This window comes from Oncorhynchus masou, chromosome 18 (assembly GCF_036934945.1).
Source record: "Oncorhynchus masou masou isolate Uvic2021 chromosome 18, UVic_Omas_1.1, whole genome shotgun sequence".
Classification (NCBI taxonomy): Eukaryota; Metazoa; Chordata; class Actinopteri; order Salmoniformes; family Salmonidae; genus Oncorhynchus; species Oncorhynchus masou.
In genome coordinates, this window is record NC_088229.1 from 43,431,750 (window position 1) to 43,447,403 (window position 15,654).

General features: G+C 41.7%; 1 protein-coding gene across 5 annotated transcripts in view; it reads right to left on the reverse strand.

Moving 5' to 3' along the window:
- The window catches only part of LOC135504664 (IQ motif and SEC7 domain-containing protein 1-like), a 183,664-nt gene that overhangs the window by 54,418 nt on the left and 113,592 nt on the right, over positions 1-15,654 (reverse strand). The window contains exon 1 of one of the 5 annotated variants that reach the window (XM_064923429.1): positions 13,584-14,014. The exons of the other annotated variants lie outside the window; for them this stretch is intronic. Coding sequence (XP_064779501.1) covers positions 13,584-13,618 — 35 coding nt within the window. The 5' untranslated portion in view covers positions 13,619-14,014. Of the gene's footprint in view, positions 1-13,583; positions 14,015-15,654 lie in introns of those variants that run through there. 5 annotated transcript variants of the gene reach the window in all.

The window sequence follows — 15,654 nt, forward strand, 5'->3', positions numbered from 1 at the left end:
GCGTTGATCTCGGGCACATTGGGGACGTGTCTGTCCAGAATCAGTTTGTTGCAACGCTGTTTTCCATGCCTCTCTCGCGCTCTTTCTCCACTACACATGACAGGACTAGAGGGGAAATCTGAGCTTTGTCAGACAACACTCTGAAACAACTGTATTATAAATTTATACTGACTGAATCTGGACTGACTCCTCATACTAAATAATGTATTGCAATCTATATTGGCTTGTAAAATAAGCATTATATTTCAATCTTAACTGGTTTGACTCAAACCACTTCTGTAGCATATGAATGGAAAGAAAAACCTAATCCCTGCATGCGATTGTATAATCTGAAACGGAAACCATGGACAACAATAGCGGAAAACGCTGTCAGTATCATCCAGGTTTCAGGAAACCTCCCCGTCTTTCCTCTGGGCCTTGTGTCCTGTACAGGCCTCACTAAAGCTCCCTAGCCCAGTCCTCTGGCTCTATGCTGGGCCAGAGACCACAACACTGTGTCTGTCAGCACCTTGTGGAGCACAATAGGAACAGCTCTCTCCATGGAAGGCTCCGTTAGTCCAGATTACAGTTACCACAGGATTTACCTATTGTACCTACTGTGCTGTAAAATGTTATTTTTTTTGTATTTGTATGAAGCAATCTTGGAAACACAGAACCAAATGTTGCGGAACTGCGTCAGCTATTAGATACATGTCATGTACGTCTGTCCACGTGAGATTAGTATATATGAATAAATCAAATCAATCAATTGGCTCTAAACTCATCTACGTCAATTTCAACCCAGCATTAACCTGGGTCTAGTACATCATATTCATATTATATTTCTTCCAACACGGCTGCCTTACAGTATAATGCTGCGTTTTTTCCTCTTTCTGCTCCCAGCAGGCAACCCCCACTTTCTCTGAACAATAGTAAGTAAACGTTAGTTATAGATCTCTATAGAGACAAGCAGTAATCAGATGGAGGAACCGCTGGAGAGACGCCAGATATATATATATATATAGAGATATAGAGATAGATAGATAGAGACAGAGAGATAGATAGAGAGAGAGACAGAGAGAGAGAGAGAGAGAGAGGAGAGAGAGAGTGTGTGTGAGAGTGACAGGGGGATAGGGGAGAGTAGAGAGCTGAAGAATACTCTGAGGGAATACACACAAGCCAATGGCTCCCCACATCCCCTCATCTCTTATTTCTCTGTCCTCAAATGGTTAACAGAGTGGAATACTTGTCTAGTTGTTTGTTAGGGTAAAGACATCCCACATCCTTTCATTTCTCAGGTCTCTGCCCTTGGGGAGTTCCCAGTGGCATACTTGTCATCTCATTTTTTTGTTGTTGTCTGGGAGTTAGCTACTTTATCTGTCTTGTTAGTTAGCCAAGACAGATAAAGGGCTGTGCATCTCTCCTTCACTTACTACAACTAAACACCAAATCAACTGCATGGGTGGAGACTTAAGAGCTACTGTATGAAGGGGACTTGGTTTGGGAACATTTTAAGCTGTGGATGGGGACTCCGGTCCTCTTTCGTAAAAATGTTCTCACCAACAGATGGAGCCAGTGCACAGCAATTCAGTACCAAAATCATTCTGTGATTTCATTTGACAAGTGAGTGAGTGAAAATAGCGACTGCACTTAATGAAGGAGAATGTGAACGAGAAATAGAAGATGGAGAATATATATAGTGTGTTTGGGGATGAGCAGGAGTGAGCGGAGGAATAAGATTCTCTCTCTGGGGAGCTCATTTGGAGATTGTGAAGCTGACAGTAACAGTACTGTATAGAGAGAAATGGTTTGATTTCCAAGTCCAATACCAAGACAGGGGAATGAGAGACAGAATGACATGTTTCTGAGCCAATTACGGTCTCTGACTGAAATATTTGGCAATGAATCCCACTACAGTTGTTAAAGATCTTTCTTTAGTGTAATTTTGATGACAGAGAGCAATGATGGAGTAAGTCCCCATTATACTTAACTACGATGACAGAAACATCCATAACATATCCATTTTCCTATGGAATACTCGGTCCTTGAGAAAAACATCTACAGAGTAAAGAAAATAACCACTGCGAAAACATGTTCAGTTGAAATACATGTAAAAGCCTCACTGTGTCAAGACGGCTTTGTTGGAAATGTGAATGACTGTCATTGAGAAAAGCCCCTCCACGGTGAGGACCTGTGCACGTGAGCAGTGCACGTGAGCATCAACGCTGATGGAACTACTGCACACAGTTGTCACGGTAACAGAAAAGGCTGACAGAAGTAGTACTTCCTAATAAATGTCAAAGAATGATTTATAGGCCTGAAGGCCAAATCAAATGAAAGGCAAACGAGCATTGCTTTCGCGTAGACGTGAGGAAAAATTGACTTGCTTTCTAATTTGAAGCGCACGCCGCTTTGACGCTCACGGCTCGTCTGTTTTCTGTCATTCACTACGGTCTTATTCTAGCGTGTACACGCTCGTTTGCTTGACTGTTTGATTTGGCCTTAACGCATAAAATGCCCTAGAAGGATAAACAGTACACTTCAATTATTATTTACATGCAACAGTCCCAACACTGTAATTTCTCACAGAGGCAGGTACTAATTTAAAGATGTGGGGATCCATCCATGGGAGATCAAACAGTAGGCTTTGAAACCATGCTAGTCAACTGATTATACTCAGCAGTGTAGCGTTAGGGTTAGTTCATGACCAAAATAATAAATACCACAACTTGTTAATATTTTTATTTATTTTGGCTCCCCATTCGCTGCTGCCAAAGAAATTTATACAATTATAAAAACATTACAATACATTCATAAAACACACTGAGTGCTGTCAGGCCCCTACTCCAACACGACCACATATCTACAGTACTAAATCCATGTGTATGTATAGTGCATATGTTATTGTGTGTGTGTGTGTCTGTGCCTATGTTTGTGTTGCTTCACAGTCCCCGCTGTTCCATGAGGTATTTAAAAAAAAATCTAATTTCACTGCTTGCGTCAGTTATTTGATGTGGAATAGAGTTCCATGTAGTCATGGCTCTATGTAGTACTGTGTGCCTCCCATAGTCTGTTCTGTGTGCCAGTAGTTTAGACAGGCAGCTCGGTGCATTCAACATGTCAATACCTCTCATAAATAAAAGTAGTGATGAAGTCAATCTCTCCTCCACTTTCAGCCAGGAGAGATTGACATGCATATTATTAATATTAGCTCTCTGTGTACATCCAAGGGCCAACCGTGCTGCCCAGTTCTGAGACAATTTAAATTTTCCTAAGTTCCTTTTTGTGGCACCTGACCACAAAAAAAGTTTGATGAAGTAGTCCAGTATTCTACATCAATAGGTCACAACAGGATAAAAAGCTACAGAATACTTTAACAGGGCAATCAATAGTTGTAGTCTCAGAGGATCGCAGTCGGTCAAAAAAATGTCATTTGCCAATTCTATAAATGAATGGGGTGTAAATAATGATGATCCGTTCAGTTATTTGATGACCTCCAACATGTGGACTATACATCTATTAGCACAGGATCCATCATCAACCGGTTCTGAAGAATCTTGGCCTATGAATTTGTAATGCTTCAGCTTTAACCCAAGGCCCAGGGTAATTGATCTACTGTTCTCTTGTACAATCTCTCAGACAGACAGAGCTGAAAGCACTCCGGTGACCCGTCGAGCTATTTTATAATATTTCTCTCTCGTCCCCTCACACACACACACACACACACACACACACACACACACACACACACACACACACACACACACACACACACACACACACACACACAAAACATTAAGAACACCTTCCAAAATTTGGTTGCTGGCCCATGTTGACTCCAAATCAATGCAAGCTTTATTTATACAGCACATTTCAGACGTGGAATGCAACAGTGTGCTTTACAGGGAAAAAAACAAATAGAAAACACTGAAAATAAAAGCTGAAATATTTACTACACAACAATCATCATATAAAAAAAACGTATGAATAACACAAACTGAACATCTAAAAAGCACCCTAAGAAAAAGCTAAACTAAAAAGTTGTTTTAAGGTCTCCTTTTTATACAGTATGTCCACAGTTTCGGCACCCCTCAGGTTCTCTGGCAGACTATTCGAGAGGCTGGGGGCAAAAGGCTGCCTCTCCATACCTCTTGGTCCTAGGCTTTGGGATAGTTAAAAAGCTGCCTCTCCATACCTCTTGGTCCTAGGCTTTGGGATAGTTAAAAGGCTGCCTCTCCATACCTCTTGGTCCTAGGCTTTGGGATAGTTAAAAGGCTGCCTCTCCATACCTCTTGGTCCTAGGCTTTGGGATAGTTAAAAGCTGCCTCTCCATACCTCTTGGTCCTAGGCTTTGGGATAGTTAAAAGGCTGCCTCTCCATACCTCTTGGTCCTAGGCTTTGGGATAGTTAAAAGGCTGCCTCTCCATACCTCTTGGTCCTAGGCAGGCTGCCTCTCCATACCTCTTGGTCCTAGGCTTTGGGATAGTTAAAAGGCTGCCTCTCCATACCTCTTGGTCCTAGGCTTTGGGTTAAAAGGCTGCCTCTCCATACCTCTTGGTCCTAGGCTTTGGGATAGTTAAAAGGCTGCCTCTCCATACCTCTTGGTCCTAGGCTTTGGGATAGTTAAAAGGCTGCCTCTCCATACCTCTTGGTCCTAGGCTTTGGGATAGTTAAAAGGCTGCCTCTCCATACCTCTTGGTCCTAGGCTTTGGGATAGTTAAAAGGCTGCCTCTCCATACCTCTTGGTCCTAGGCTTTGGGATAGTAAAAGGCTGCCTCTCCATACCTCTTGGCTGCCTCTCCATACCTCTTGGTCCATACCTCTTGGTCCTAGGCTTTGGGATAGTTAATAGGTCAGTGCCAGAGACCCTGAGAAACCTACTGGGTACATAACTAAAAAGCATGTGACATGTAATGGGGCGCACAATTGTAGATTGAGTTATAAACCAATATAATATTTTTTCAATTAATTCTAAAACTCCCAGGCAGCCAGTGCAGAGCCCTTAAAACCAGTGTAATGTGTGCTCTCCGTCTGGTCTTGGTCAGTACCCATGCTGCAGCATTCTCTATGTTTTGCAGTTGACCAATGGTTTTCTTGGGAAGACCAGACAGTGGAGAGCATCAAGCCTGCTTGTAGTAAAATAAATCAGCCTGAGAGAGAATCGGCAGCACCTTGGAAATGTTCCTCAGGTGGTAGAAAGCTATTTTGGTCACATTCCTAATGTGTGATTCAAAATTTTGTTCAGAATCTAAAATAACACCTAGGTTTTTTACCTGGTGTTTTATCTTTATTACCCATGAATTAAAATGTGCAGCTAGATTATCTCTGTGCTTTGGCTCCAACAATAAGTACCTTGTCTTGTCTTGATTTAGCTGGAGGAAGTTGTGAGCCATCCAAGTACTTAAATCACTAATTCAGTCCAATAATTTATCCGTGGAGCTAAAATCCTCTGGTGACACAGAAATTAAAAGTTGTGTATTGTCTGCGTAGTAGTGAAAATCAATGCTGTGCTTTCTGATAATGCTGCCAATGCATAACATATATAAAACTGAACAGTACTGGAAATCAAATGATATTTATGTTCACCTAGGCTGACAAAAAAACTATTGACCAGGTAAATAGTTCCTAAACCAATTTAGAACTGGATCGGAGGCGCCAACTCACCAATCCAGTCTGTCCAGAAGGACATCATGGTCAACATTATCGAATGCAGCACTTAAATCTTAGAGTATAAGGAGAGAGCTGTTTGGCATCTGTATTTGCTCTAAGACAATTTACCACATTAACTAAGGCTGTCTCTGGGCTGTGTTGGGCACAAAAACCAGATTAGATTTTTTTTTTAATACAGTTGGCACTTAAAAAATAATTTAGCTGATTGAACACAAATTTCTCCAGAATTTTGCATAGGAATGGAAGGTTGGAAATTGGCCAAAAATGGCTAAGAGCTGAAGAATCTAGATAACTTCTCTTCTTATGCTTAACCCAGTTGTGTCAAATTGGCTGGATGTCCTTTGGGTGGTGAACCATTCTTGATACACATGGGAAAATGTGTGAAAAACCCAGCAGCACCGCAATTCTTAACACAAACCGGTGTGCCTGGCACCAACTAATATACCCTGTTCAAAAGCACATACATCTTTTGTATCGTCCATTCACACTCTGAATGGCACACATACACAATCCATGTCTCAACTGTCTCAAGGGTTTCTAAAAATAATTATTTAACCTGTCTCCTCCCTTTCATCTACACTATTGAAGTGGATTTAACAAGTGACATCAATAAGGGATCATAGCTTCACCTGGATTCACCTGGTCAGTCTATGTCATGGAAAGAGCATGTGTTTTGTACACTCAGTGTATAGCGTTTTGGAATGAAACTCTTCACGTGCTCCTACTATGTACAGACCTTACACACACACAAACACACACCTCACTCACATCATATCATTCAAAGACAGATAACGAAATAAAGAAGATGGCAACCTTGTGATTCTGCAGTAGAGCTAAATTGGTAGCTAATTCTGGCTAGAGGTAGTGGCATCGTACTCTTTGTGTGCATGTGTTTCGGGAGCGTGCGTGCGTGTGTGTGTGTGTGTACGCTCGTGTGGCATAAACCATATGGTGCAGTGTGTGTGTGAGAGCTGCAGTGCAGCAACATGAGCTCATCTATTCTCTCCTATCGTCCCCACCCCCTCCTCTCCGCTCTCATCATTACATAAGTTAATGCAGCACGCTCCCTCATTATCCACCAGGCAGCCACAGAGACGAGATGCTAAGGAATATGACATCAAAAGTAAGAGAACACAAGGGCTGCGAGAGAAAGATGCAGAAGAAGAGACGGAGGCAGTGCCTGCCTTTGAGCTACAGCAGTTAGAGCGACACTGATCATGCAAATAGAAGTATATGCAGGAGTCAATGTACATTGTGGCATTTCTTAGTGTATTCTGGCCACCAACACTAGAATACTGTGCCGAAAGTGAAAGAATGGGGATCGTGTGAAAGAGTGTAGCTTCACTGCCGTAGCAAAACAACTTCTGATGTATTGTGAAAGAATGGGGATCGTGTGAAAGAGTGTAGCTTCACTGCCGTAGCAGAACAACTTCTGATGTATTGTGAAAGAATGGGGATCGTGTGAAAGAGTGTAGCTTCACTGCCGTAGCAAAACAACTTTGATGTTTTGTGAAAGAATGGGGATTGTGTGAAAGAGTGTAGCTTCACTGCCGTAGCAAAACAACTTCTGATGTATTGTGAAAGAATGGGGATCGTGTGAAAGAGTGTAGCTTCACTGCCGTAGCAGAACAACTTCTGATGTATTGCGAAAGAATGGGGATCATGTGAAAGACCATAGCAAAACAACTTCTAATGTAGTGTGCCTTACCACAAGAGATTTCAACAACTCAGACGATCTTAACCCAATAACTCTATCAGTGCTCATTAGTTAGGGGTAAATGCATTTGAATTCAATCACTTTTTGACAGCAGCCCTTTTGTTTTAAACAAGAAGTGGTCAGAAAGTGGCCCTGAATGCCAAATACATTCCGATCAAAAGTTGACCCATTTTGCATACCCCACCCGACCATGTCTTCATCATGGGAAAAGAACGGTTGAGTTGGATATAATTTAAAAGCTTATTCACAACATGCTCTTGTAACACAGGGTGGGTGACGTTGCGATCATTGAAATATAATTCATAGAATGGGCCAATCCCCTCAAACCACTGCAATTTACCTGGTACACCATTGAAATGGAAATTGAATTGAAATTGTGCACTACATTTTTGTTGTTGTAGTGGGGGGACAGTAACATTAGTAATCTCTAAAAATGTAACTTTTGGGAAAACGCTTTTGTAGATTTTGACAATTTAAAAAGTATGCATTAAGGTGTTTGTAATAGAATAAATGTGGCAAAAATGAATGTAAACATTAATAAATACATTCCAAAAATGTTTTACAATGGTGGGGAGTGCCAAGATGGAGGCACGGTGGCTTCAACACAGTGCCCTCTATTAGTAATCTAGTGTATAAATAAATCATTGATCACAACATATGACCAACTGCAGTGCACAAGGACCATTCTAAGAATTGATGCTCAGCAATCACAGAAAGGGCTATACACTTTTATGCATTCAGTGTTCAAGGTGCAGTCTACCCTCTGGGAGTAACACGTTTAAATTATTACGATGTGGACACTCACTCCAAAATTCAATAGACCTAAAGAGAACTGCACACACACATAGCCAACAGTAAAGGGACTTACTGTAGTCACACAAGAAAATATCTAGAGGTTACAATGTATACTGTGTAATTTCCAATTGAATACGCTCACTTTGGGTGCAAAATCAATTATGAACACAGGTGAGTGAATTTGTGTGTGTGTGTGTGTGTGTGTGTGTGTGTGTGTCTGTGTGTGTCTGTGTGTGTGTGAGAGAGAGAACGACGCACTACTTTCAACATGATCAATCCATACTTCAACAAATACAAATATCAAACTGTCCAATACTGTTGGCTGGAACAACAACCACACTTCAAAATGGCAACAACTGCTCATTAACATCTCCCTCAAATGGCATTTCTGACCAAAACGATTTCCCCAGACATGTCTAAGCTGTTCCATACCAGAAGTGAACTCACCACAGTGGGAGGACACGTCATGTTACAGCTTTTCCATTACACACGTCTGTCTCCTCTCTGCCCAGAAAAGATCTGTCAACATAAACCCAGCGTACCAACACGGCGACCAAACGTGCAGAATCCGGAGTCTCTCTTCTCTGGGTCCAGACGAAGGTCAAGATGCTGTTTGTCAAGATGTCCAGTTTAAGTCCGAACAGCTTCAGACCAGGTCCACATTCTGGCCTGTACTTCCCACGGGGCTGGGTTAGTCCATTTGCTCATTCTAGAGTCTATCATGAGGCAGGGTTGTCACAACAACCCCGGTTTCAGTCTATTCCACCCCAGTGTCGACACAAACAACGTTACAGACACGGACATGGACACAATGACTGACACAGACACAGTTGGAGATGCAGGAAGTGTATGAGACTATAGTAGACTCCACTGGATTTCACATTCAGATGAAACCCAACAGCCTGATCTCTTGTTTTTCCCTCTGGATTGGGGACGGGATGCGGGAGCGTTCGGCACCAGATATGCTAACCAGACACACATACACAGTAAATAAGTCATGGCTGCTGTGATCCACTCCACTCGCTGCCCTGGAATACGGATCAGATCAGGTTGCTTTGCTTCTACTGTGTCATTTCAGCCGCTCTCACTGTCAAACAGTCAGACCATTGTTTTCAACAACTCCCTCAAAAGCCTCTTCACTTCAGACAGTCTAGCTAGCCTTTCTTGCAAAACAAACTTTTGTTCCTGCCAGAGACTAACTCCACTTGAACGAGACACCTGTGAAAGCTTCAGAGTCTGAGATTTTATCTGAGGAGACAACTCCGGGAGGAGGCTGGAGAAAAGTTGAGAAATAAAAACTTTTCAGAAGCACAGTGTGTTTTGAAGAGACAGGCATTTTACTCCTGGGTCAGTCAATGTCTTGTGAGGGAGAGATAACAGTTTATTTAAAATCAGCACAACTGGGTTCAGAAGATGTATGACTCAGAAAAACACAGAAAGGTGCAAAGTCAGGAAGAAGTAAACGGAATAAGCCAATCACAACACGAGCCTATTAAAGGTCCAATGCAGCCCTTTTTATCTCAATATCAAATCATTTCTGGGTAACAATTAGGCACCTTACTGTGATTATTTTTTTGACCATTTTAATTGAAAACAAAAATAGCTTCTTAACAAAGAGCAATTCCTCAGGCAAGAATTTTGCTAGGATTGTCTGGGAGTGGTCTGAGTGGGGAGGGGGAAACAGAACTTCTGCTGTTATTGGCAAAGAAATTTGGAACTCTTATTGGTCTATTAACTAATTGGCCATGGCTACAGATAGAGTTTTCGCCCACGCCCGCCCCGCCGGATCATATTCTGCTCATGTGTTATTTCATGCACACATTTGTTTTTCTAACGTAGCTGCTGCTCACACTCCAGTCGTGATTCTCTCTTTTCTCGCCCTCTTCTGAGCCATGATGATGTAGCCTACGCCTGTCTCTGCCTCATTTCTGAACAACTGAAAATGTGAATGATCATTCCAAAACATATGTTATGAAGGCTACAACCGTCTGTCGGTTGTCACGGATATTGCAGTTGCACAAACAGGACGCAGACAAAACTCTTAGGAGAAGAGAAAAAACGATCAGCGTTGGCTAATCTTTATAGTTGCTGCCGTATTGTAGTTCCTCAAAAAAAGAGCAGTACTTAACGGCCTGTCTGCTTCCTGCGCAACATAGCCAATGTTTGCAATGATGGTGGAAAAAAACAACATTAAATCTATGAGGATTCTGTGTTATGCACTATAGCCCGTTACCATATATGTGTTTGAATATGATTGAATGTGTTATGCAACATAGCTGACTTGAGACATTGTTAACCTCTTGAATCTATGGGGGCGCTATTTCATTATTGGATAAAAAAACGTGCCCGTTTTAAGCGCAATATTTTGTCACAAAAAGATGCTCGACTATGCATATAATTGACAGCTTTGGAAAGAAAACACTCTGACGTTTCCAAAACTGCAAAGATATTATCTGTGAGTGCCCCAGAACTGATGCGTCAGGCAAAACCAAGATGAAACTTCAAACAGGAAATGAGCAAAATTTTTGAAGCTCTGTTTTCCAATGTCTCCTTATATGGCTGTGAATGCGACAGGAATGAGCCCACAATTTCTGCCGTTTCCCCAAGGTGTCTGCAGCATTGTGACGTATTTGTAGGCATATCATTGGAAGATTGACCATAAGAGACTACATTTGCCAGGTGTCCGCCCGGTGTCCTCCGTCGAAATTGGTGCGCCATCTTCAGCTGCAAGTATTTTTCCATGGGATTCAGAGGAGAAAGGTAGCCTTCCACGAACGATATATCAATGAAGAGATAGGTGAAAAACACCTTCAGGATTGATTCTAAACAGCGTTTGCCGTGTTTCAGTCGATATTATGGAGTTAATTTGGAAAAAGTTTGCCGTTTTGATGACTGAATTTTCGTTTTTTTTTTTGGTACCCAAACGTGATGTACAAAACGGAGTGATTTCTCCTACACAAAGAATCTTTCAGGAAAAACGGAACATTTGCTATGTAAAAAACGGAACATTTGCTATGTAACTGAGAGTCTCCTCATTGAAAACATCTGAAGTTCTTCAAAGGTAAATGATTTTATTTGAATGCTTTTCTGGTTTTTGTGAAAATGTTGCCCGCTAAATGCTACGCTAGCTATCAATACTCTTACACAAATGCTTGTTTTGCTATGGTTGAAAAGCACATTTTGAAAATCTGAGATGACAGTGTTGTTAAGAAAAGGCTAAGCTTGAGAGATAGCATATTTATTTCATTTCATTTGCGATTTTCATAAATAGTTAACGTTACGTTATGCTAATGAGCTTGAGGCTATAACTGGATACAGGTTTTTTTCATAGCCAAACGTGAACAAAACGGAGCGATTTGTCCTACACAAATAATATTTTTTGAAAAACTGAACATTTGCTATCTAACTGAGAGTCTCCTCATTGAAAACATCTGAAGTTCTTCAAAGGTAAATTATTTTATTTGAATGCTTTTCTTGTTTTTGTGAAAATGTTGCTGGCTGAATTCTAGGCTTATAGCTATGCTAGCTATCAATACTCTTACACAAATGCTTGTTTAGCTATGGTTGAAAAGCATATTTTGAAAATCTGAGATGACAGTGTTGTTAACAAAAGTCTAAGCTTGAGAGCAAATATATTTATTTCATTTCATTTGCGATTTTCATGAATAGTTAACGTTGCGTTATGCTAATGAGCTTGAGGCTATAAATAGGATCCCGGATCCGGGATTGCTCGACGCAAGAAGTTAACAGTTTCAGGGCCATGGGCCTTTATCATGATGGAAAAATACAGAATATCATGAAGACAGGAACTGTGCAATGAGTTGGGGGGGCACATTCAGAACGTAGTGTTGCGAGAACAAACGGTCTTTTGTTAGATAACAGGAGCCAGGTGCCTGACAACTGTATATTCTACACAACTACAACGACTGACCGCCGGAGAGCCCGGGGGATGGGACCAGCTCTGCGCCAACAATCAACGATAGGCTGGGTGAAACTAAACCACGCCCAGTCTCTACTCTGACAGGTCGGCTCGGAAGCAGGAACTACTTTGTCAGGAACAAGTCAGTTCTCTGTTTGCCCTGCGAGGTGGGACAGAGAGCCCGTATATATGAAAATTGCATTTAACACTTATTCCTTAGCTAATAAAAAATACATAGTATACAATTCGGTGACTCAGTGTCATATTTATCCTGATACCAGATTTGATTGACACAACCCCAACAAATCGCTAATAAGATCTGTCCTGCTGCGTTCCACCTCTGGGCAGCCAAATGTTCTAGGCAGCCGAGGGTGTTTCCGGACCTTTGAAAAAAGTCTGACAAAATGGGCGAGATCATTATGCCATATATGCTGATATCGTGAGTAAATAGCTGCATGCAACTCAGCAGCTAAGAAGAACATGAAATCGCTAGACTGCCTGTTTGTGTTGTGCTTATGTTTGCAACACTGACAAATTTTCTACGAACATAATAATGTATTTTGTGTAAAACATGTAAATAGCTGCATGTAGTCCACTAGCTGCATTATGCTTACTGAGACATGAAATGCAATAGTTTGACCAGTTGTGTGTACAACATGAAGTTTGTAGGCTACACCAGCGACCAGACAAAGGCGATCAAGCAGGGGGGAGCGGCGGGAGCTGCAGCAGCGCACTCACCACAGCAGCTACTTAGCCAGCGAAGTGGGCAATCAGCTACGTAAAAAAAATATATATATATATATATATATACACACATGCCCAGAAATATCCATATTTTTAGCCTGGCCAAATTGGGATAGAGAAACTCTGTATCCATAGCCACTCCGTAACTATGATATCACCAGGGAGGCCAAAATTCCATTCTACTAAAACAGGTTGACATTTCATGTGGTCTTATCAAACAACTTACACAAAAAGGCCATTAATCATTTATTCCAACCTCATAGCGTGGAAATGTATATAAAATTACAGGAAAAAAAGTTTTTCCCTGCACTGGGCCTTTAAAAATAAGATAAAAAAAAAAAAATGTAGTTAGACCCAGATCATGTTTATCTAACACTTTGTTCTAGGGACATTCAGGAACAGATTTGCTTCTTTGAATAAAATGTCCTCTCATATTCCAATTTACCCCACAGGACTACCTGAGACGAGCCCTCCTCCTGTGGATTGCCTCGAAATTTTAACACATCTTCATTTCCAAATGAATGATTGGGTTACTATGGGTATGTAAATGCAAAATCTGGGACACGTTGCATTGCTGCCACTCCTACTGTCTATGTGTGGATTTAGCCTGACACTGATGATGATACACTTCCAGGGTATTGAATATGTAACATTTCTCCAGGAGTGCTTCCCTCTCTCTGGGGCCCAGTCAGAAGTGAACCAACGCTTGCGGTCTTTTACCAGACCAGGCAGTAGGAGTCATTACAGATCATCTCCTACCTTACTGTTCGGCTTGAAATGCAGTACTTCCACATCACATTCCACGCGGCAGTGACATCACTGCAGACACCAGACACGCAGGGGAAAAAATGTGCAGCATGGAACACGCAGAGAGGACGTTTCAAAATGTCCCAAACGCACCAAACTGTGGCAACTCCCCCTATAACAGTCAGTGGTGGGACACACTGTACCAACTCCCATATACTAGACCACAAATTACACCCCGCATCCTTTACTTTCCATAGAAAAACACAGAATTCTTTCTCTTCTGGCTCCAGTTTCTTCAGCTGCCCCTCTTAGAAGTTCCCTGTCCCAGTTTATCCTGCCCGAGTCCACACTCAGAAAGTCGCTAAGACTAGCAAGTTCGCCTGATGACCAAGTTAGGTAAAGGCTCAGTACAGTATATGTCTAGGCGAACAGAATAAAACCGTCCCTCCTCGTAACAAAAGGCTCTCCACCCACACTGTGAACTACTACACAACCCCTCCCTCTCTCCTTTCTCGGAAGACACCCCTTCTTTTTCGTTCCTTACAATGCACCCTAACCCATCTGGCTGGGACTGCCTGTGATAGCCATTGGAGGTGGGCTAGGCATGACTGTGTGCTGTGCCGTGTATGTGCCTGTGGTAATACATGGGCCCATATCCAAGAACGACAGAGCTCTCAATGGGAAGGCCAAGCGGGGGGAGGGTTAGCCCCAGTTCAGCAGCTGGGAGAGGCTGTTTTGAGTTACTACAGCGGCCTTGCTTGAACAACACAGCTACTAAAGCCATGGAACTCAATGTAACCATGTTACCGTAAACCCTTTGCTGATGTTTCGAGTTACGCCCCATGACCGCATCTTTCCAGTGACTCTGAGGAATTAGGAGCATAATGAAGTCTTTTAGACCAAGCATAAATTACTTGGCTTTTATAACAGGTTTTGATAATGGAATAAAAAAAACAACAGCCCTGTAATGCTAAATATTTTCCAAGAAATTATAGTGTCAGAGAGAGAGAGAGAAAATGACTCAAGTAAAAGTGAAAATCACCCAGTAAAATACGACTTGAGTAAAAGTCTAAAAGTATCTGGTTTTAAATGTACTTAATTAGGGATGGAAAAAAAATAATTCAAGTAAAAAGTTCAAGTAAATGCTATACATCAAATCCCTTACATGAAGTAAATCATACGGCACGATTTTCTTGTTTTTAAAATGTACGTATAGCCAGTGGCACACTCCAACAGTCATTTACAAACACAGTATTTGTGTTTAGTGAGTCCGCCAGATCAGAGGCAGTAGGCATGAATTGGACCATATTGCTGTCTTGCCAGAGCATTCAAAATGTAACGAGTACTTTTGGGAGCCAGAAAAAATGTATGGCAGTAAAATGTACATATTTTCTTTAGGAATGTCGTGGACTAAAAGTAGTCAGAAGTAGTAAAAGTACAGATAACCCAAAAAACAACTTATTTTTACTTAGATACTTTACACCACCGGATCGACTCAACACACTATGACACTTGTACCTACAGCTTATGGGGATTCACAGCAATATAAAAATGGCAGGAGGCACAATTTTCAGGGTATAAAAACTGCTATGTAATGCATTAATAATGCATTATGGACATGTCCTCGTACTCTGAATACTAATGACCATAGTGTGCATGCTTGCGCGTGTGTGTGAGCGAATACATTAGCATATATAGATGTGACAGGTGCTTCTGAGGGTTCCACGGGCCTTGGATCAGTCTTTCATGTCTCCAAACGCAGCTCAGTTCTGACTCAGTTCTGGGTAAAGCATCAGTAAAACGCCACATGTAGGCTATGCCTGTGATGTATATCATTATCAGCACAACAGTCGTGAAGCTGCAGCAGGTGATAGTCATTAGATGAGTTATGAAAACAGACATTTGATCATGATTGTTTCGATTATCATCGGGGATGCTCTATGGTTATGTAGAACATACAACCGTTTTCTCATTGCTCTTGAAGCTTCAACATGCCCAATATGAGTGTTTCTTACACACATCTGTGGTAGGGGGGGGGGTGTTCAATGAAGTGGCATCAGAAAAACACGAAGCAACGCAATCA